The 22,576-nt window shown below is 44.8% G+C and overlaps 1 protein-coding gene across 1 annotated transcript in view; it reads left to right on the top strand.

Moving 5' to 3' along the window:
- Window positions 1-22,576, top strand: part of CRIM1 (cysteine rich transmembrane BMP regulator 1) — an 816,650-nt gene that overhangs the window by 347,416 nt on the left and 446,658 nt on the right. Inside the window, exon 5 of the mRNA XM_085611439.1 lies at window positions 17,889-18,010. Coding sequence (XP_085467565.1) covers window positions 17,889-18,010 — 122 coding nt within the window. The remainder of the gene's footprint in view (window positions 1-17,888; window positions 18,011-22,576) is intronic.

The following is a 22,576-nucleotide window of genomic DNA, read 5'->3' as shown; positions in this document are numbered from 1 at the left end:
CCACTAAAGTTAAATGTTTTTGTTAAAAGTGTTTGTGACTTAAAGAAAATTTTAGTCATTTGGGTGCTTGTTTGAGGAATTATTGTTTATGTATTTTTTGTGTATTATTTTGTGGATCAGATCATCTGAAATGTTTAGACCGAGGTCCCCGGATACCAGTAATGATTCATTGGAGGTCCCCGGTTTGCAGTAATGATTAAGTTGGGGTCCACAGAGGTCAAAGGGTTAAGAACCACTGCTCTATGTGACAAAATATGCCCAGGATGCTTGTTTCCGGTCCAGAGAAGACATGGCTTGGCAGTTCGGGCTGGACTTTTTTCCAATGAGGCACAGGGTCAGACTGATTTGCATATAGCTGTGTCTGAACTGGGGTGGCAAAGTGAGCTAAAGAATGATGATGGATTCAACCCAGATCTGTGACTGGGGGTGAGTGTTTGAAAAGTTTCTGCACCCCGTCCATCATCTCCTTGTGTTTGACTAAATATGCTCATCACGTGAATCTATAAAAGATACAAGCTGGTATTAGATAGGTAACCTTTTCTTAGAGGCACATATTTATTGCACTTTAGGAACGGGTCATTCATCGGTCTTGGTGTCTGGATCCATACAGGGCTGCCCTGGTTAATAAATAATTCAATTTTGTTCATTTAAAAGCACCACTTTGACAAGATGTAAAACGTTACAGAGTGTTAAATAGACTGCACAGGGCATCTTTGTAATCGTCAACCTTTTCATTCAGAACCTCAGAATGAACAAGCAGCATTCAGAATAGAGGTGCTGGTAGCTGCCTTAGAACCAATTATCCTCCACTACTCCTCCACAAATGATGTCCATGGCCTTGTGTGTCATTGTGGAGTTGCCAGGGGTCATAGCAGCGACTCCTGGCACTGCCTATGCGACCCTTGGCATCAGAGGTGGCAGAATCAGTGCCAAGAACACAGGGGTGGCTGGTGTTCCCAGCGTCGGATCCCAATCTCTTTTTCTACTCCACTTTTTATTACATTGATAGTAAATGATAATCTGTCATTCACTATTAATTGAAAAAAAGTGGAGCAGCGGGATTTGGAACGGGACCTTCACTGGTATCTTAGGTACGTAAACTAAAATGCTTTCCAATGGATGTTATATGTGTGCACATAGGTGAGAAAGTGTTTGGATGAGAGAGCGTGTGCATGTGTGAGCATGTATGTTAGTTTGTGGGATAGTGTGCGTGTGAAAGTGAGAAAATGTAAGTAAGAGTGAGAAAGATGGTGAATGAATGAGTCCGGGTAAGAGCGAGTGCAATTAATATGATGCCGTTAGGGTTAAGGTCATGTGACATCACTTCCTGTGGGTGGGTGTGTGATGTCACTTCCTCTGGCATTTGGTAAATTGATGCTCATTCCATTCCTTGTCAGGTTCTCTCAAAATACCCCAGAGGCGCAACTAGAGGCAAATTTTGGGGGGGGGGGGGCCTAAGAAAAAATATCGGGGGGGCTGAATCTTTAAGCATTAGGCAGAGTGGAGATGCAGGGGCTCTTAGAAGGGGTGAAACAACAGCAAGGCCTCATTAACATCCAAATGGTCTTTTAAAGACCTGTGAAGTGCTCGGGTGCGGCTGTGTGTGTGCCCGGGATGCTGTCTCATCCCGGGCTGCCACACACGACTGGGGGGGCTGAAGCCCTTTGAGTCCAATGGGTGTTGCGCGTCTGAAATACCCCATAGTTAAAGTTAACACATCTTGGAATCCATTTCAACATAAGGGTACTCTGGCCACTGCAGCTCTGTGAGGCTGGCACAGAGTAAGCAGTCTTAAATAGCAGAATAAGAACTGCTGCTTCTGTATTTAGAGTTTTACAGTCTCGGTCTCATCTTGATGAGTAACTACCGCCGCATACACAGTATCTAATTATTAGGCAAATCAGCACCGATACAGAAAGATGAATCCTAAGGGGACAGAAAAAATTACACTTTGATCCTGCATAGACATGAAAAAAGAAAAGAAAAAGCTAAGCGTAGCAATAAATGAAACATTAAAAGAAGATAAAATGGAAATTGCAGAGAACTCATCCGTACAGTGTATTTTTGCCAGCAGTCAACAGAAGCTGTGCTAGCGGAACAGTAAGTATGGGAAATTTACAACCGATTTATCATCTCGGAAGCAGATTTATAACCCAGATGCTAATAGTTTAATCCCATGAAAAAAAGTATTTGGCTGGAACAGTAGGCGGCTAGGCCGGGAGGAGGGAGCAGCAGGAAAGGCAAATCTTCCTGCAGACCATGATTGGAGGCTTGGTGGATATGAACATGGGGAGGAGCTGGGGAAAACACTTGGGAATCCATGACCCATGGACCCGTGGGTGCTAACGGAACCTGTGGATCATGGCAGACACTAGAAACCCAACTAAAGGGTCAAAGGAGTGGGGTACTCCTAAAAATTAAATAAATACACATAGGCACCACTTTGGAGCCAAGATGTTGCTTTGGACAGTGACCAGCCTGGAAACCGTTAACGTGTTGATAGGCCATGTGTTTTTGTAAATGAAATCTCTGTCCAAGAAAAAACGAAAACTATATATCTTAAACAGGACGACAAGGGCTTTCTTTCTTCCTTTTTAGGTCTCACGCCTGTGTTGCACTGCGCAGCAGTGCTCGCGCAGGCGCGAGGCATTTTCTAGGTGAAAAACGGGGAATCTAAGCTGACTTAGGAATCGCACACGCTCGTGCGTGTGCTTTTTCTTTGCAGCTACCCAATTGGCCTTAGCGTGCGTCTTTGAATGAAAGACTGCACGCTATTGGCCAAAGGTGGGTGCATTGCTCCGCCCACAGCCTATTGGCGTCTATTACGCGCTTGGTGCGCGTAATAGACACCAATAGGCCGTCACGTGGTTTCAATTATCGTGCCCAGACACGGGCGCGATAATCGAAATCACATGCTTGGCTGTGGCGCGCGCGCGCGCACACCATAACTCCTGCAGTAGTTGGAGTAGTGACTCCGTCATAGCACAAGCGTTAACGGTATTCTATTTTTATTCGGGGGCAGACAGCGCGCGCCCGCCTGACCGGCCAGTTAGTATGCAGTCTCCTTCTTCTGATGCTTCGAAAGAGTTCGAGGAGTTAGTCGCTGCACCTCTCCCTCATCCCAGCACCCTATTTGTTCAGGAGCATGGTAGCCCTATTCATTTCTATGTGCCTCAGAGGCCCTGGAAGCGTCTTCTGTCCCCACTCATTGAGCACGGGGGAGTGTTGTTGACATGACAAACCACGGTTTCGGCGCATGACGTTTAGCTTTCTGTTTAATTATAAACGCAATTCAAGAAATGGGAAGGAGACCTAAAGTGTTACTCAGATCATTCGCGAGCGCGTCTGATGAAGGGAGATTACCACGTGGTGCTAACGTCAATTGATTAGAATCACACAATGTGGCAGAGTGGGCAAGATTTTCTGGTCCGTCAGTAGTATCGTATCGCCCCTTTTACTGACCCCTGCATAATCTGTTGCTTAGGGGATCTTCTCTGATAAAAGCCACCTTGACAATTGTTCACGCTAAAGAAGAGGCCAAGAAAAGAATGGGTACATACCAAGCGATCCCCAAGTGCGGGATTGGCCTATGTAGAAAGCAGCATTGCTTATATCGCCCCTAGCAAAAAGGTCAGTGATGGAGTGGAGGCAGAGACCAACTAACCCTCCAGGACCGTGGGCAGAGAAGTTGTTTGGTTTGCTTTGGTCACCTGTACATGATGAGGCAAACCTTTCTATATAGTGCCTGCTACTACAGTGGTGCACCTTCATGGCACTGTTAATAACATGTGTTACTGTTTAAATAACGGTACTATCAGAGAAGCACGTATGGTCACCTCGATACCCAGTCGCGTGCTCCGAGATCAACCATGGCCTGATCTTTTCAGCTTCTTTCATAGGAGGGGAGTGTGGGCGTGTCCTTTGGTGACCTTGTCACTGAGTAGCACCACAACTGCAAACTTTTCACTCGGGCGCTGGTAATTTCCATTGCCCACGAGTTACGCCCAGCATTTCTGCAGCCCTCCCCAGAATCACTTGTTTCTGAATGTGCTCGACATGTGCAGCCTGCTTTTGCTACCTTGAGTGCTCGTTCCCTTCTCAAGCTCTCTATTCGCCCACTCTTTCTTGTTATTGGCTGCCTCTGTCACTCTGTGTCAGCTTTCATCCACTTCCGGCCCACCTGTCTGGCTGCCTCTGTTATATCAAGCGCCTGTCTTGGTCTGCCCCCTGTCCTCCCCGTTTGTCATCACTGCTTGCCACCTGTGTCGCTTTCCCTCTGCACTGGCCATGCCATTTACGATCGATAATCTTCCTTAGTTTTTCACTGCCTCACCCCACAACCCACGCATTCTAACCCTCAGCTTGTGTATATCGCGCTTTGCCCATCTCTCTCATCCGGTTTCTGTGCATTTCGTCTACGTGCCTATGCTTTGCTATGCGTGTCTCTGCATCACGTTCACAGCGGTCAGTGCATCTCACGCACTCCTGACTTTGACTTTCTCCTCTGATCCTGTAGTGCTCGTTTCAAGTGCTGTGTTTGCGTGCCTTTCTCGCACTCTGTACATGTGTCCGTCTCCCTGCCTCTGCTCTCTGGCCTGTCATTTCCATACTCCTTCGACCTTTCTGCCCGTGCTGTCTCTGCCTCCCCCTTGTTAAATCATACTGCTTATGTTTTGTATGGATACAAGCAATGGACATTGAAACAAGTCCCTTCCAGCCCTGTAGTCCCATTCTTAACTTTTCAGTCAAATCTGCTTTACTTAATCTTCCATTTTCTCTGAGTGTTTGCTATTTTCAGGATGTTACTTTTTTCCAGCCAGCAAGTTACTCTTGTCTCCCATTCCTCATTCCCTCCGTGATGTGCTCACCCATGTGTGCTTCCTCCCCACTTCTCGCCTTGATGTGCTCACCCATGTGTGCTCCCTCCCCACTTCCCTCCATCATGTGCTCACCCATGTGTACTCCTCCCCACTTCCCTCCGTGATGTGCTCACCCTGTGTGCTTCCTCCCCACTTCCCTCCGTCATGTACTCACCCATGTGTGCTTCCACCCACTTCCCTTCGTCATGTGCTCACCCTGTGTGCTTCCTCCCACTTCCCTCCGTGATGTGCTCACCCATGTGTACTCCTCCCCACTTCACTCCGTAATGTGCTCACCCATGTGTATTCCTCCCCAATTCCCTCCGTGATGTACTCACCCCTGTGTACTCCGCCCCACTTCCCTCCGTGATGTGCTCACCCATGTGTACTCCTCCCCACTTCCCTCCGTGATGTGCTCACCTTACACAACTATTACCATACACAATACGTATCACCTTCATATTCTTAAAAATATTTGCATACCTCTTACATTATTCAAATTCGCAAATAACTACATTTTATTCCATATATTTCTTATCATCTGCATAACCTGCTCTATCTCGCATTATTAAACTTTGAGCTACTGGTGTTGCATTATTTACCAATGCCAATAGCTCAAACTTTAATAATGCGAGACCTATTGCATTGCAAATGCTTGTTTTAAATGCAGTGACAAAAATTGCTCTCGTAAGCAAGGGAAGCAGATGATCCTCGTCTGCGAAGGGTCAACATCTTCGTAAAACAGAAGGCCATCTAGAACGCCACTGGCACCATTTTGCCAATTCCTTGTAGAGCAGGGTAGTTTTCACACATTTGCACCCTTTGCCCAGGACCATTGCCCACCCTGACCCTACTGCATTCCATTTTAAGACTATAGTTGGACTTTAGCAGACATCACGCTTGGTAAGTAGGTGTTATCACTCATATGTGAAAAACGACTCTACTTTTGTTTTGGCGTGTCTTTCTGAAAGCGAGAGCAAGGCCACTAAATGCCTATTGAGCGCCGGAGAACCATAAGACGCCTTCTGTCTATATCGACGGTAGATATCCATAAACACTTGTCTGCCTTGATATTGGGACACATTACAGTGTAATACCCTTGCAAACATTGCCTTTCCATTGTCAGAAAGGCAGTAATCCGGGATTATTTTAAGTTGAAATAGAGCACCTTTCCTCAAAAGAAACGCCTACAAAGTGCCCCCAAAATAGCAACAGCAGCAGTTGGTTAGCATTATGCATTCACTGTGCCCCTAGCCATTGCAGTAAATCTTGTAGAAACATTGTAAGTTATGAGGGATGTACGCTGCCTCCAGCAGCTTTGTCTTCTTACGGATATACCCTCTGCATATTGGCTTCTCTGTTGTACAGACTTGTTTTTTCAAGCATGTACCGTATAAACATAAATTATGTCTAACTCCTGTCCCAATGAAATTGATGAGTGTCCAACTCAGTTTTGAGGTGATAGCCGCAGTGCCTATTTGTGCTAGCCGCCGTGCCTATTTGTGCTAGCCGCCGTGCATACTTATGCTAGCCGCCGTGCCTATTTATGCTAGCCGCCGTGCCTACTTATGCTAGCCGCCGTGCCTATTTATGCTAGCCGCCGTGCCTATTTATGCTAGCCGCCGTAGCCGCCGTGCCTATTTATGCTAGCCGCCGTGCCTATTTATGCTAGCCGCCGTGCCTATTTATGCTAGCCGCCGTGCCTATTTATGCTAGCCGCCGTGCCTATTTATGCTAGCCGCCGTGCCTATTTATGCTAGCCGCCGTGCCTATTTATGCTAGCTGATGTTCCTATTTATGCTAGCCGATGTTCCTATTTATGCTACTCCCTGTGCCTATTTGTGCTGGCCACTGTGCCTATTTGTGCTGGCCACTGTGCCTATTTGTGCTGGCCACTGTGCCCATTTGTGCTGGCCACTGTGCCTATTTGTGCTGGCCACTGTGCCTATTTGTGCTGGCCACTGTGCCTATTTGTGCTGGCCACTGTGCCTATTTGTGCTAGCCACTGTGCCTATTTGTGCTGGCCACTGTGCCTATTTGTGCTGGCCACTGTGCCTATTTGTGCTGGCCACTGTGCCTATTTGTGCTGGCCACTGTGCCTATTTGTGCTGGCCACTGTGCCTATTTGTGCTGGCCACTGTGCCTATTTGTGCTGGCCACTGTGCCTATTTGTGCTAGCCGCCACGCCTACTTATGCTAGCCGCCGCGCCTACTTATGCTAGCCGCCGCGCCTACTTATGCTAGCCGCCGCGCCTACTTATGCTAGCCGCCGCGCCTACTTATGCTAGCCGCCGCGCCTACTTATGCTAGCCGCCGCGCCTACTTATGCTAGCCGCCGCGCCTACTTATGCTAGCCGCCGCGCCTACTTATGCTAGCCGCCGCGCCTACTTATGCTAGCCGCCGCGCCTACTTATGCTAGCCGCCGCGCCTATTTATGCTAGCCTCCGCGCCTATTTATGCTAGCCTCCGCGCCTTTTTATGCTAGCCTCCGTGCCTTTTTATGCTAGCCTCCGTGCCTATTTTTGCCGCCGTGCCTATTTATGCTAGCCACTGTGCCTATTTATCAAGCACGCAACTGTTTGACCAATGAGTCTTCGGAAGTGGGCAGCTTGAACTGCTGGACTAAAGGTGGCAATGGAGCGGGTGTAAGTTCACAGGCTTTTAGGACCAGGCTACTCAGCAGGACCCTTACTTACATCAGGCTCACTCTAAACATCACTGCTTGAACGGTCCCTATCTCATCAGAAGGCCTGTGCTTGGAGGCTTCCAACAGGCCTGTTTCTTTGCTGAATACTAAGCACTCTTAACACCTGGGGAAAACATTCAGGCTTCTAGAATTAGAAATATTTTCCCCAATAACTCTGCCTTTGGCTGACTAGCCTCTCATAGTTAACCAAAAGGCCTGAAATCTCAGGGACTCTTCCAGGGGCTGTTAAAAGCCTGCACGACTCGAGTGTGCGTGTATCGCGTGGGCCTGCCGTCCACCTTCACGCCTCGCGCGCAGGAGCGTCCCATTGAAATGCGCAGCGCTCGCAGGACGCGACGTGCTGCTTGTTTTGTGGCCTGTGGGGCCGCTTGGCGCAGAGTCACCTGGGAAGAGGCCGTCAGTCGGCGCCGCCGCGTTTATTAATAGGGCTGAAATGAAACTTCACAGTTCAGCTCTTGTAATTGCTAAAACAGGTTGGGGACAAGGCAATCTCGCTAATGCATAGCGAGCTCTTAACCATAATCATTCTAAGCAATCCATAGGGCCTGAGCGAAAACCTTCATTTCACTCTTAATAACTTTTCAGGCCTCTTTTTTTCCTTCCCGTTTCCTCTCTGTTTAGAATTGGCTGTGTGGGGGCGGGGGGTGAAGGTGTGTGTGTGTGGGGGGGGGGGGGGGGGGCGAGTGGGGGCAGTAGGTGAGTTGATTGAAGAAATGATGGATTTGCGACGCCATGCAAATTACGTTAGCTATCCCGGCTCCTCTGACTGTCATTGTGTGTCCTACTGATGCAGCGATTGTGCTGACGGCAGACTTTCTGCACTGGTTAGGCCAGGTACCAGTATAGCTTTGCACTCTGTTCTGGGTCTCTTTTCAATGAATGTATCGATCTTCCTTCTTTTATGAATTACGAGAAAATGGCAGCATCTAGGACTCTGCATCGATTGGGGGAGATTAAAATGGCATTATGCTCCCTTTCACCTTTCATCGTGAATTCTGAAATTATTGAAGAAATAGCACGCAATGTGTGTGTGTGTGTGTCTGTCTCATCCAAAAATGATTCCTTCACAGTCCACATCATTCTAAGGCCTTAAATTAAAGGTTTCTCTTATGGAGCAGTATCAAGTGACTCACAATTTTAAATCCTGCCTCTAGTGACATTTTGAGAATGCTTAAAAAAAGAATTACAGAAAAAGATGGAGTATGCATACCCACATTCAGCTGGAGACATGCCTCAGTGCGCATGTATGGCTATTAGACATTGGCCAAACCATGGCTTTTGTGCTTCTTGTCTTTCTGGAGTTTAAGAAATATTTTTTGTTATTGAGACTTGCACCGAGGAGCTTCTCATTGGAATTTTGTATGCTATGCAGTACCTTGCACCTTTGTGGTAACACGAGCTGTGTAAAAATGCGAAGGTGGCCGCGACTGCTTAGGAAATGAAATATTATCGGACTAATAACGTTTATTCAAATAAAGAAGCAAATTGAACATTTTAAGATGGTCTGTAAATGGTAAAGAGTTTGAAATTAGAGGCTAAAAATTTAAGTTAGTATCCCTAGATGGATTTGTGGGAGCAGCGCAAATGCATCAAACACAAGATAGTATGGACAATGAGTGGCTTCAATTGAATTTACAAAAGTCCCAACCTTCCCAATAAAGTAAAAAACATTTTTTTAATGTGTTTGTGACTTAAAGAAAATATTTCGTCATTTATGTACTTGCTTGATGAGTGCTGGGTTTCTGTATTTTTGTCTGTATTGTTTTGCTAATTAAACCATGGGAAATGTTTAGGCTGGGGTCCCTTGATACAAATATTAATTCATTGGCGGGTCACCGGGATTCGAGTAATGATTAAGTGGGGGTCCTCAGGAGTCAAAATGTTGAACACTTCTCTCGTCTAGTATGATCTTGATCACTAAAGGCACTCATTGACTATCTTCCTTGTTCTTGGTACCCGGTACCTCTGCCCAGGTGCCCATTATTGTCCTGAAAGGCCTTTCTCGGTAAGACAAAAGAACTCTGGTTTGTCACTGGGAGATTTTTATAACATTTTGAATATTGTTTTCTGCTCCCTCCTATTCTTTTAGGGGGAATCGAACAGAAAACTAGAAAGTGTCTACAAACCTCCTTTAAATGGGATGCTTTAGCTCCACACACGTGGAACATGTGGGGAGGGTGTGTATGCAGGTGTGTCGTGAACCCCCCACTTTACCAGCTACAGCGGAGGTGGGGCTCTTTACGGGCCTCTTTCCTGCAACTTGATAGATATGTTTATAACTATTGCTATAAGAAAGGTAGATTGATAGATAAGGGAAAGGAGGATGGGCAAGTGGATGCATGAGCAAGTGAAAGGATGGATGAGGAAGTGAAAGGGTGGGTTGATGAGAAGATGAGTGGATGAAAGGATTGATGGTTGAGTGAGTGAAAGGATAGGTGGATGAAAGGATGGATCGATCAGTGGTTGGATGGATAGGTGGATGAAAGGATGGCTGATGATTGGGTGAAGGGATGGATGATGAGTGGGTGAAGGGATGGGTGGGTGAAAGTTTGGATGGATGAGTGGAGGGAAGGATGAAAAGTATGAGTGGATAACTTGATGGATGGATTTGTGATTGGATGGATGGATGGGTGAGTAAAAGGTTGGCTGTGTGGGTAAAATGATCAGTGGGTAAAAGGATGGATGATGAATGGGTGAAAGGAGAGATGATTGGGTGAAAGGATGGGTGGGTAAAAGGATGGATGAGTGGGTGAAAGTGTGAAAGCTCTGTCATAACCCCGACCAAGTCATCAAGCAGTAGCCTCGGCCTAGTCATTCTACTTTGCTCACAAGAGGGCCGCTCACTTGGGAGGACAAGCCTCCTGCTCAAAAGCAAGTCATTATATAACTTGGTCTCAGAAGTGTCTCTGACTGAATTAACTACAGCTTTTAGTCCCTCATTCTCTTCTCTATCATAGTCATTGAAGAGTTGACCCACAAACGACTATCGCAACCATTACCATGTGCACCTGGGAATCCTGCAGTCGCATGTCAGTTCTTGACAAATCAGTAAGACTGCAGAATTCTTCTCCTTGCCTACCCCTCTTCTGCATGGTGGGAATCAGGCAGAAGGCTTGACTTACCTCTGGATCACATCACTCTTCAGTGAATCAGTGTTAATGGACTCATTGGTGCATCACTGCTGTTGATTGCATACATGCCCAATAAATTGCAGTAAATTGGTACTTTGAGACACCGGAGAATCCTTTCCACCTCCTTGGTATCCGGTGTGGTGTTCCCTAGGACTATGCATGTATGCAGTGCTATGGAATATCTTAGTTCAGCCGGCATCATACATTGGTCTTAAAGTTTGAATTCCACCAGGACCTGAATGTCGTTTGTTAGGCCTCTTTTGGGTCTTTAAATCCTCCTTTTTGTGCAATGCAAATAGCTGTTAAAAGCACCGCCTTGTCTAAGCTAGGTCCAATCAGGTTGCGCTAGCAGCTGAAACCCAGTAGCCTGATTGTGCTAGGAAAGACAAGCTCGACTGCACTAATTCTGAGAAATATGTCTGATTATTGCTTACCATCCAGAGCGTCTGGAGAGAGACAGGTGTTCACAAGTTCCACTGAAGACCTTTTTACAGCTAGGATGTTAATGAGTTTGGGACCTTGTGGTCCGGTTCTCGTTTCCATCACCAGTAGCGGTGTTCTGCTCAGCTGCTACCCACCTCACGGGGGGCAAAGGCGGCGACCAGCATATTTCTCCCCAGGTGGTCCACTAGAAGTCTTTGAAGGACGGCTTCCTGCCTCACTGCTGTTAGCAGCCATGACACATTATGGTTTTATCCAAATCAGTGTCTCCAGCACTTTGTGACCACCTGGACATTTTCAGATGTTCTCCTTGCTCATGGTCACTGCATTGGTTACGTGATCCAGCACCATCTCCTTGGGCTATGGGCTGGACTAGAAACAATATAAGCTATCACAGCCTGGAACAGAAGCGTGGAGGTGTTTTGTAGTCCGATGTGTACTGCATACAATATTCACATGTGGTACTGCAATCTTAGGTTCCAAACATTTTTCAAAGGCTTCCATTATGCTGGTACTTTGCATCTGTATTTAGTGTAAACATCTTGAACGCTAGCCACAGTAATTATTTTTGTACCATCTATATTTCAGCGAAGGGTCTAGGCGGAAAAACTTGGTTTAAAAAAAAAATCAAACTTATTGCAAAGGGGCATTTACCATCCATTGGTGACCTTTGTATTTGGGTGCATAGTGAAAAAATATTTTGTAACTATAACTTCACTTTTATTGATGAGGTTTTACAGCGCGCCACTCACAGCCTTTGGGCTAGGTTAGGGCTCTTACAAACACCTCATAAATAAATAAATACATATATAAATAAATATATATATTTATGTATTGCTGTTTCTCCTATGGGTCACCTGCCGAACTCCATGTCTGTAACATGACCCAGACCATATTTTCTTCACCAGTCCATGCAGGTGCAATTGCTTTATGTAATTCTTTTCCGCTGGACGATACTGCCCAAAAGCATTGAAAAATGTTGGTAAATCTTGCTGTATTTTTGTGTGATTTGGCTCTAGGAGTTTGGGGACAGCCTGTCTTGGTGCTCATGTCCAATGCATACTTTTTTGTCACATGTTTCTCGTGGATGCAAGATTGGTTGTATTCGTCACTCTTGAATTCATAATCTGATGGAGGAAGTGCCATTAGATTGACCCCACTCTTTATTCTGTTGCAAATTTTACGCTGGTACTTTATGGGATTACATTCGCTTCTAGCAACCCTCTAACTAAGCCCCCTCCTCTCCTTGACTCCTCACACCGGCTACTCCTGTACCATTGGTAGATTATTTTTGTATACTCGATCTTCTAAAGTTAAGCTATCTGTCCTCTACCGTCACTCCTTAATCTGTCTCTATGCACTTCCTGATCCAGAATTAATTTGTCGATTAAACTAATCCCTGTAATTGGCCCTATGTTGGAATAAATGACCTTAAAGACTCCTGAAGCATCATTTGAATACCTTAACACTGTTCGCACTGAATACTTATTTTCTGCTGTTCATCAGAAAGGCGACTAGGGTAAAGACTAAAGAGTCCCTTTGCTTTTATACCGAAGCTTTGCAGCAGATTTGAAAAAAGTAGTAAATAGGGGTAAAAATTATACAAATCTCGACGACACACTTATGTACTGATGTTCAGTGGTGTTTGGTAATCTATCATAAGTACATTTTCTCGACTACACCATGATTTGTTTTGCATGTGTAGTTTAAATCCAAATGTATTAATCAAGTCTTTGTAAACACTCAAATGAGCTGCAGGGCCCTTTGAACAATTAATTGGACCCTTAATCAGACCCTCTTGTGTGGGTCTGATTTTTTTGTAGAGCTAGTAAGCCAAGAATCATTTCATTGCCAGAGAGGGGGAGTGTGTGAGTTTTACCACATCTGTTGGCCTCTTTTGTATTTGGAAATGCCCTTCGTTACTCATTAATGCACATGTTTGCCTCCATTATAATTAAACATTTATGGTTGAGCAAGAACCATGGTGTCATCAGTTCTTACCTCATGAAAGGTATTTTCCCTAAACACATAAACATGCTACTATCCTGTAAGTGACAAACGTTTATTTAATACTTACTGCCTGATGCTTCACTCCCAGATGATTGGTCTTCTTCAATTCCTGTTTAAACTTCCGTCCTGTATACTGATCGGATTGAGACCGACATGTTCAAGGTGAGGGGTGATCTTTGGTAACAATAAATTTTGGAGGAGGGCCAAAGGGAAATATTTTTAACGACCCAAAGGTTACTAATCCCTAAACCTTACATGTAATAACAACCAAAAGTAACCTGGGTCAGAAGATCAGAGCCTAATAGTGCAGTGAACAACATATAAAGGGAGAAAAAGCACATGTGAGTCATACCATCGATGTTGAATCCCATCAGCCACTATGAATAGCGGTTATCATCATGTAGGATTCGTCCATACACACTACTCTTGTGTTAGAGATGTGTGTAGTGTATGGAACCAGGGAAAATCAGACAGGTTCATAGGATTCTCAAGCCCTGGTGTAATATGATGTCGCTACCAATAAGTTGAAGGTGGCTAATGGTCTAGAAGCAGTGCAAAAACAAACAAAGGTGAGTGCAGATGTTAAAAACAACTACTGAGTCAGTCCCACAATTTTATTCATGACTGACCGAGTGATGTAGTTAAAAACAGTGCAGGAAGCAGTTTGAAAAAATAACTGCTATTGTCCCAAAGGTGGTCTACATGTTTCAGCCATAGTGATTGAGTGTCAATCTGGCTTTCGTCAGGACCGAATCTTTATGCTACTGCTAAATAGTGTAGTAATCCAAACAGTGAAAAGGAAAAAATACGACCTACTTGCGTGGTAGTATTGAAACACTCCCGAATATACGTGGAGTAAGTAACAAATCCCCTCAATGTAGGGGGTCACGCTCACCCCACCTGGCATCCGCTCAGATGAAAGAGGCCCCGCTCTTTCCGTCGGTACCTCCGGCTAAAGTGAGCTGGACGGGGAGGCCTCCCCGTCAAACTGCTTCCTGCACTGTTTTTAACTACATCACTCGGCCAGGGCTTGAGAATCCTATGAACCTGTCTGATTTTCCCTGGTTCCATACACTACACATATCTCTAACACAAGAGTAGTGTGTATGGACGAATCCTACATGATGATAACTGCTATTCATAGTGGCTGAGGGGTGATCTTTGTCTACTGAAGACAAGCAGCTCCTGCCTGGCCTGTTGACACAGTGGCCTTGACGATGCCACTTTGTCCTAGCATTTGGCTTAGAATATGGTGTGCATCAGGTGATCATATGGCAACCCCCTGGATTATTCCATCTCTCTGTGATGTTCCTTCCCCTTTCTTTTTAGTTTATAAAAGTAACCTGAGAGGCCATGGTTTAAATTATCTAGAAACAGATGTTTTGAGATTCTTCTGATCATCCTCCTAGCCAGGTTTGGCAGCGGTGTTCGTTACTGTGTCTGCACTACGACTGTTTTAACAGTGTGCATGAGAGTTAAAAATAAAGCTGGCATGATGGCTTAATTAAAGGTCTCGTTTATTTTAAAATCTGATCGTATGTACAAATATGTTCTCAAAGTTGTCCTTGTCCATCCATCGTCTTGGCATTTGCTACCCAAAGTTTTCTCTGTGGTCATCAGACTTTATTCACTGAGAGATATTGCAGTCTCGATGCGCCAAGAGAGAACATGGGGACTTCTTGTTTCAAAAGCCTGAAGTAGTCTACCTAGCGACAATAATGTAGATGAGAAATTAGATCAATTTGAGTTTATGATGTAGTTTTCTCCCTTTTATCTAGGATTCTCCAACTGTTAGTCGCTCTGTCCGGCACTTGGAAACGGTTCTTGTTCAGGGCTGTGCCCCACATTCGTGCTGCGCTGCGCCCTTTTCAAACTAGGTCTGGGATAGTTGTGCAGCTGATTACCAAAATCCAGTTTGGTTTTCAGAATGACCAACAAATATACAATTCACCACCTTGGAAATTTGTTTGTAATTTTTTTAATGCATATTCATCATAGGTAGCAAAGTTTTTGTTCCAGTGCTCTGCCCACCCCACCCCACGCTCAGGTGCTGTTCTGGGGGTTTTCACCCCCCGCTTTTTGCAGGGAAAACACCAAAATATCTAAAACCAAGGTATAGACACCAAAAGGGCCACACTTGTGAAGCTGTAAGTTCCATCTTTTACTGCCCATGCCAAACTGACGTCCATAATCACTGCCCCAAAATTCGTTCTCCCTTAACAGGTGTTCGCCAGTGCATCATAAGGAAGAGGTGAGTAAGTGATTTAGGTGCAAGGCATCCATGCATTCAGGCAGGCATAGCTCCTTTACTAGTAAATAGCTCCATTGTAGAGCATAGGCTGCAGTAGCAGTGTATGCTGGTCATTGTAGTTTCTATTCCTTGGTTTTAGATATTCAGAAAAGCTGCCTAAATATTTGGTGTTTGGTGATTTGAAGGTTCCAAGTGTGCCTAAAACCATGCCATTTTGTTTAAATAGTACTTTTTAAAAGTCCTTATCAGTATGACCGCTTTGATGTGCCAAAAAGAGTCCTAACAAACGTGAGTAAACTTTTGAAAACACTGCATTTATTTAACATCAACTTGGGATGGCTAGTTCTGATTGGTTCATGGGAGACCAATGGTTTCCTTTTCCCCATCCCTTTCACTTTCCTCTCCTGCATCTGAATAAGTTTAAGAGGTGCTGGGTGGCTTACATATCGTCTTTTCTGGGCAGTTCCTGGCCCTGCTTGTTGCCGGGTTTCAGTGTGCTGGGGAGGTTGGCATTGTAGCAAGCGCCATTCCTCCCAGGTCTGCTCCAGTACGGTCTTCATATGCCTTTTTTTTGTTCTGAATTTCTTGGCATTAGAAGACCTAACACACACTGTATATGTCACAAAAGCTGGTCTATGTGTACATCAGCAAGTCCATGTGTATCAGTCAAGTTTGTGGGCTTGATGCCACAAATGTCAGTCTACGCCCAGGGGTGTGGAATTTAATAAAATATCTACTTGTCCATGGGGCAGGTTGCTTCACAAATCTGCTTGTCCTGTGATAAAATCCACTTGTACCTTTTGTGCCATGTAATGTGGCAACAAAACATGGTAGCATCACATTATATAAGAATCACTGATATAGCCTCTCAGATTATGCCAGGGATCATACCATAGTAGGGTTTGAATACTAGCCATTCCCTTATGTTGCCACGTTTCCCCAGATCTACATACTGGGGCTGAAGGTAATGGTAAGCAATAGTTCCAGGGTTGGAATGCCTTTTTGAGTCTGTGCAAACCTACTAACTTGCATGTTTTAAGGGTTTTCACGAACTTTTCTCTAATCTTTTCCCATACTGAGAAAGGTTGGAACTTTACTCCTGACCATGGCAGATGTGAAACTTCTTCCAGGTTTGGGGAAAAAGTTGTTGGAGGGAAAGTGAACGTGCAAACACTCAGATTTTCGTATGAGCAAATCTACACATGCATATTTTCTCATGCTAAAGTGCAGTTCATAAATATTTTCTATGAGTACTGTTTCCTGGCCTACTTCTGTAACTTTTTGTGAATTTACGAAAGTTGTATATCTGCACTTAATACAAGGACATATACCATGGGTGCACTTTTGAGACTTTCTTTAATATTTGGCCCCTAATTAGGCCTGGCGTGAACCATGGCCTTTTGCGTTTAATAAAATTCTGTCTCTCTCTCTCTATCAGCTTGCTTCACTGTGAGCGACAGCATTCTGCTCTTTCACAAGGAGCATACCGGCACACAAAGTAGTTTTGTTTAGTGCCAGGAACTAATGTGTGCTTTTTGAGGCTAAAAACTATTTTTGCTTTTGCCAATGGTGAGGGCCCGGTAGCTGCCACACCAATTTGGTTTTACAAAACCATGCCAAACCAAGTCAGACATTGACAAAACCAAAACGCTGACAATCAATTACAGACCTGCTGGCTTTGCCAATGCATGTTTATTCTTATGTTTCCCAAAATCTTATTGAAACTGGTTACACTGATTTTCCGTTATGACTATTTTTGGGAAATACTACCATACATCAGCACTTTTTACTAAATGATGTTGCAAAGAAATGGTACTTAAAATGTTATAGTAGTTTAGCCAAATGTCTTTTTTCCCACCTTGCTTTTTTTTGTGAACATTTCATTTTGTAAGCAACGACTCGTTAATCTTACTTTCAAGCCTTTGCAAATATTTGCATCTAATCACAGAGCATTCTGGGAGCATTATACATAGCTTCATATTGCTAAACTCTGAAAACGTGTGTACACATTTTTATACTGGAACCACTGTCAGTAGTACAGTCCGAGCTTACAACATTTACTTAGATCGCTCACCCTAATAATAAAGGCTTTGCATTAATGAACCATAAATACAAGTTTGAACAGCATTAACACATGGACACAAATATTACCTTGACTACAGATCGTGCCCGTCCCTGATCCATAATGTGGTACTGAAAACTGGCAGCCAAAGGGTTTGTGCTGCAGGGAGTTTGGCCTACTTGTCTCAAGGACAAAACACACATGAAAACTTGTTGCCCTTGACCCCAAACAATATGTCCTGGGCGTCGGGCTATAGGAATTCCACATCCCTGTACGCCACACCCATTTCACCCACATTCGTGGTCATTTCGGATGGGCTAGCGCTAGAGGCTAAAAGACATTCTTATGGCCAAGCCTCTTACCCGTCCTTGTTTCTGGCCATGACCTCCATGTGCATGACTCACTTTTTTCCCTTCTGGGTTTCAGGTGCGAATGCCTCTCTGGGTTATGCAGTTTTCCCGTGTGCGAGGTGGGGTCCATCCCCCGGATAATTTCTCGTGGAGACGGGACACCTGGCAAGTGCTGCGACGTCTTTGAATGCGTCAATGGTAGGTGCACTTTTTGATCTTGCATGCCTGGGTTGGTCAGCGTAGGTGTTTGGGGGGGGGATGTGTGGAAGGGAGGGGTAAACTACTGAGATGACCTAAGGTGAGGTGCATTTCAATATATAGGACGAAACATACAGCTCTGAATGTTCTGATATCCCTGGAAACTATTTCAGAACATTATTGTGGAACGACTCTATCAAGCCAGAACCTGTGGTCATAATGTTGTATCTTGTAAAGGGATACTGAGCGGACATCATCTTAACTTTTGGAAAGCTTCTGATTTTCAGTTGTTTTAATTAATTGCATGCGCAGGATTTAATTCAGATTCTGCTTTGATGACACCTGAGGAAACTGTGCAATGGAAGCTTCAGAAGTGATTAATCAGCAGCGGACATCCATTTAACCGCTTTAATTATTTATGCGCAAGTGCTAATAGATGTAGCAGGAAGTGTTCCCTGTGCTCTGCGGCATCTGACCCCAGAAGGCTCTGTGGTTTGACTGTTTTTGATCTGACATTGGAGTTGCATTACATTCAGTATCTTGTTCTCTCTGTCATAACACCTTTTTCTGCTGATTGTTTGTTACCCGAGTCATCTGGCTTCTGGAACCGTTTCCCTTCAGGAGGAGGGGTTTACTTGGGGGCTATGTGGTGGGAGAGGGCGGATGGAGCATTGGTGTTGAAGAACAGCATAGATTTGGTCATATTTTGACCAGCTAGTCTGAACAGTTTTTGATTTTTCTAGCTCCCTGTGAAAAATTCACCTTCCTGTCCTTCCTTGGGTGGAATATGAGCAGTAGGTGATTTGTTGTCTTGCTGGTTACAGTAATGGAGATGACCAGTGCTGAGTGCTGTGGATTGCTGGATTGTGTAAGGGAAAGTGGGGGCGTGAAGTAACGGTTCGACAGTTGCACGTGAGTGAGCCCTTTTCTGTTTCTCAGAGGAAGTGCTCACATCAAAACCTAGCTGGGGCTCACCTTAGATCTACCCGGAAGAGCAGATGAACGGCTGAGCAGTAAAACTCTGGTATCTGCAATTCGGCATGCACCGTATGGGGTGCGGCTAGTCACTCATGATAACCCTGTGAGTACTTTATTTTCTGGCTCCCCCTGCACTCTTTATAAAGCCTGGGCAAGAATACAGCAGGTCCATGCCTATGGTGTAGAGCTGTCAAGTTTTCCAGATCCATGCAGAAGTAGCGTATCCATTCCACATTTTTAGGTTGAGCATTTAAGACCTCTTGTATATACTTGTATGTGTATGTACTTTGTGGGCTCTGCAGATTAGGCCTAGGACTTGTCTGCTTCCGCTTAGGGACTTTTTTTTCTGTTCAACTGCCTCTATTCAACTGTCTTTATAAAAAACGACCAGTAGAGGTCAGTAAAATACCAGAATTGCTTTCTGCTTGTTCAACTGCCTCTATTTAATTGTCTTGCTAGAAAACTACCAGTAGAGGTCAGTAAAATACCAGAATTGCTTTGTGCTTAGGGACTTTATTTTTTTTATTTTTCTGTCAACTGCCTCTATTTAACTTTCTTGATAGAAAACGACCAGCAGAGGTCAGTAAAATACCAGAATCACTTTAGCATTCTCTAGATTCCAGTCCATAGAAATTTTCTTCCACGAACACCCGTAGACAATAATAATATTTTTTTCAAATCTTGTATTTTCAGTGATATGACCACCGAAGGCCCTGATTTTTATATTAAAAACAGAGCTTTGGACTATATCATTTCCCTCTGAAAGGCAATATTTCTCTCCGTGTGTTCCCATACCTGGTGTGTCATGCAGTTTGGTGCTTACTTTCCCTCCATGTTAAAGAACAGTAGATGTTTCAGCACCCAGGCTAATGTGCTGCATAACTAAATTCATATAAGGTCCCAACGGCGAGACGATTGCATTGCAAATGCTTGTTTTCTCTGCATTCTATTGCTTTTGGTCCTCTTTACGCCACTGTAAAATAAAGACTACAACTTCTAGTGGGCACAGAAAAAAACCTGGTCTGGATGACTTACTTAGGGATGGAGCTCAGAAACTTGAGATCTGTTGTGGGGGAGGGCAGCAGGAGACCCGGGGATGTTCAGGTATAAATGGAATGGGGAAATAGGGGGGACCAAATGTATGTTGATGGCAGCTTGGAAGAGATGGTGGTGCATAAACATTGATGCATCAGAATATCGAAGCACACACGTCTTGATTATCCCCTCATTAATGCAAGCTTCCTTGGTCCCATTGTGCTCCACATTGCACCCGTGCTCCTGTATTGATTTATTTGCTATATTTGTACCCCACAGACCTGGCCACAGGGGAAGCCTCTAGCTTCAGATGAAGCTAGAATTATACAGTGAAGTGTTTAAAGGCAAAGAAGGGGACGGTGGTGGCCGTAAGCAATGAGCTCGTTGAGCTGTAAAGTTAAGCAGCTCGTAAAACGTGAGCTATAATGCAAGAACCTTGATGGGACAGCGGTGTATATAAGTTTTTCCTGAAGCACAGCAATTTGGGGTGTCTTACTGGTGTTGGTGGACTGTTCCAAAATCTTGGCACTTGGTAAGAGAAGGACTGATTCATTGACTTGGATTTCACCATTTTGGCAATTAATAGGTGAAGGCTTATCTTATACCTCCAGTGACCCTTAGAAGGGAAGAGGTGTGGCGCCGCGGCCAGGGCAACTGACTCCGGAATCTGGGGATCACGGTTCGATCCCCTGCGCCGGTGGCAGGTTAGCCCAGCACCATGTGACTCTGGGCAATAGCTTGCTTAATCTTTCCGATGGCCCCCAGCGTCTAGAGACCCTTACGGGTGATTCGCGCTTTACAAATGTGGATTTATTATCGTCCTTAAGATAATAGGGGAGGGAGGGAGCCGGGGGGGGTGTGCTTGGGTTAGATGATTGCCATTTGGAAACGAGCAACAGACTTTTGCAGCACACTGTGTAGAATCACAAGAATGTCCTTCTAGAGGGGAACCTTTTAATTCTGGCTCCATATACAATTGACTATGTGTTTACCAATTGCTGTTGTCTAGACATAGAGGGAAACGCGAATTGGTGAGCTGTGTGCCTGGGGAGTGAGGAGGAATGTAAGTATGTACTTTATATTTGTCTGATGTGTGCCAAATCAGTAATTATGTGCCTTGCGGTTCTAAGTGAATACCTCCTACCCACCCTTCTAGACTTGTGTGCATCTCAAGCGGTTACTCAGCTTTCGGCTGTGTGGCGAAGAGAACCAAACAGTATCCTAGAGCACTATTTTTATGTTGTTTAATTCTCAGGGTAAATAATCAGCATTGTACTTCTCCTTGACAAACACTTATATAGCAGTGATGCCTTTGCGGAAATGGTGGGAGGTGGAGTTCGAAGAGGGGATTGCAGTAGAACCAGGCATCCATGGGCGCTTGTGAGCCTCATGTCTGCAGGTACTCAGAGATGTTCTGTCACTTGATGCAGAGGGGAGTGCGAATTGATGTATCAGGTTCTGTATTTTAATCCGTTACTGCTTGGTTTGTTTTCACCCTGTGAATGACAAGTTAGGAGGTCAGTTGGGGGGTGGGGGGGATCAATGTCCTCATTGTCATTTACTGAGTAGGTGGTTAACCACTTTCCAAAAACAGCATCCTGGCTGTTTTTTGCATGTGGTTGATGTGCACGCTGTTGTTTCTACGCAAGTGGATCTGTGGTTGACTGCTCCCTGCCCCCCCCTTTTTTAAAACAAATATGTCCTTGTAGCAAAAGAAGAAAAAAAAGAACCAACCAAAAGAATTAAATTGAGCTTGAATTGTATAACCATGTTACAATAAGATAACACTCATGGGCCAACGGGGTGGCCTCCACTAATAGAAGAACAGGTGGCAACCAAGCACTCCAGTGCAAGGTGGCAGCTCAGTGGTTGGTATATTAAGCAGCTTCCATTCCACCATCCTGTTCAAGGTTCCGCACAGTTACTTCATATTCTCGAATCATCATCTAAATTTGCATCTGTCTGGACCCTAGCCACTACATCAACGCAGCATTTGTCTGGTCTTGTGTATCCTTGCAACATAACTGTACCCCGCATGAACTGTATATTGCAACTAATGTATCACAGTATGTCGTTTCTCTTACAGTAGCCCAGTGCTGCCAGCTTGCATCGCTTTTTACTTTTTCTGGGTTTCGGGTGAAGCCCAAGATGCATTTGGTAATGGTAAACGTATTTGAATTCCCCACCACACTCTTTTATTGGGCCACTATTTGTCTCCAGAACTCCACTAACACACTCCGATGTCCACACCACACGCAGTAGATGTACTTCATTACTGCCACATATCGGCCAGGTGCTCGGATAGCTGAGATGCACCTTGCGTGGCTATTATCAGATGTGGTGCGCAGATTGTTGAAAGGACGTTGAATGCAGCGCTATGTATGTCAATCACGATTCGCAGCTGTTACTATTGGCTTGCTGTTTCAGCCAGTAGTATATTTGCGAAAAAATATGTGCCGGGGCTCTGGTCAGGAGGCAGCTTGCACAAGCCTTTTGCTCCAATAAGCGCCACCTATAACAGAACCAATTACTAACAATAAAACACTACAAGTG

Source organism: Triturus cristatus, chromosome 6 (genome assembly GCF_964204655.1).
Source record: "Triturus cristatus chromosome 6, aTriCri1.1, whole genome shotgun sequence".
NCBI classification, from domain to species: Eukaryota; Metazoa; Chordata; class Amphibia; order Caudata; family Salamandridae; genus Triturus; species Triturus cristatus.
The sequence above is the reverse complement of the archived record's forward strand: the minus strand, read 5'-3'. Positions and strand labels throughout refer to the sequence as shown.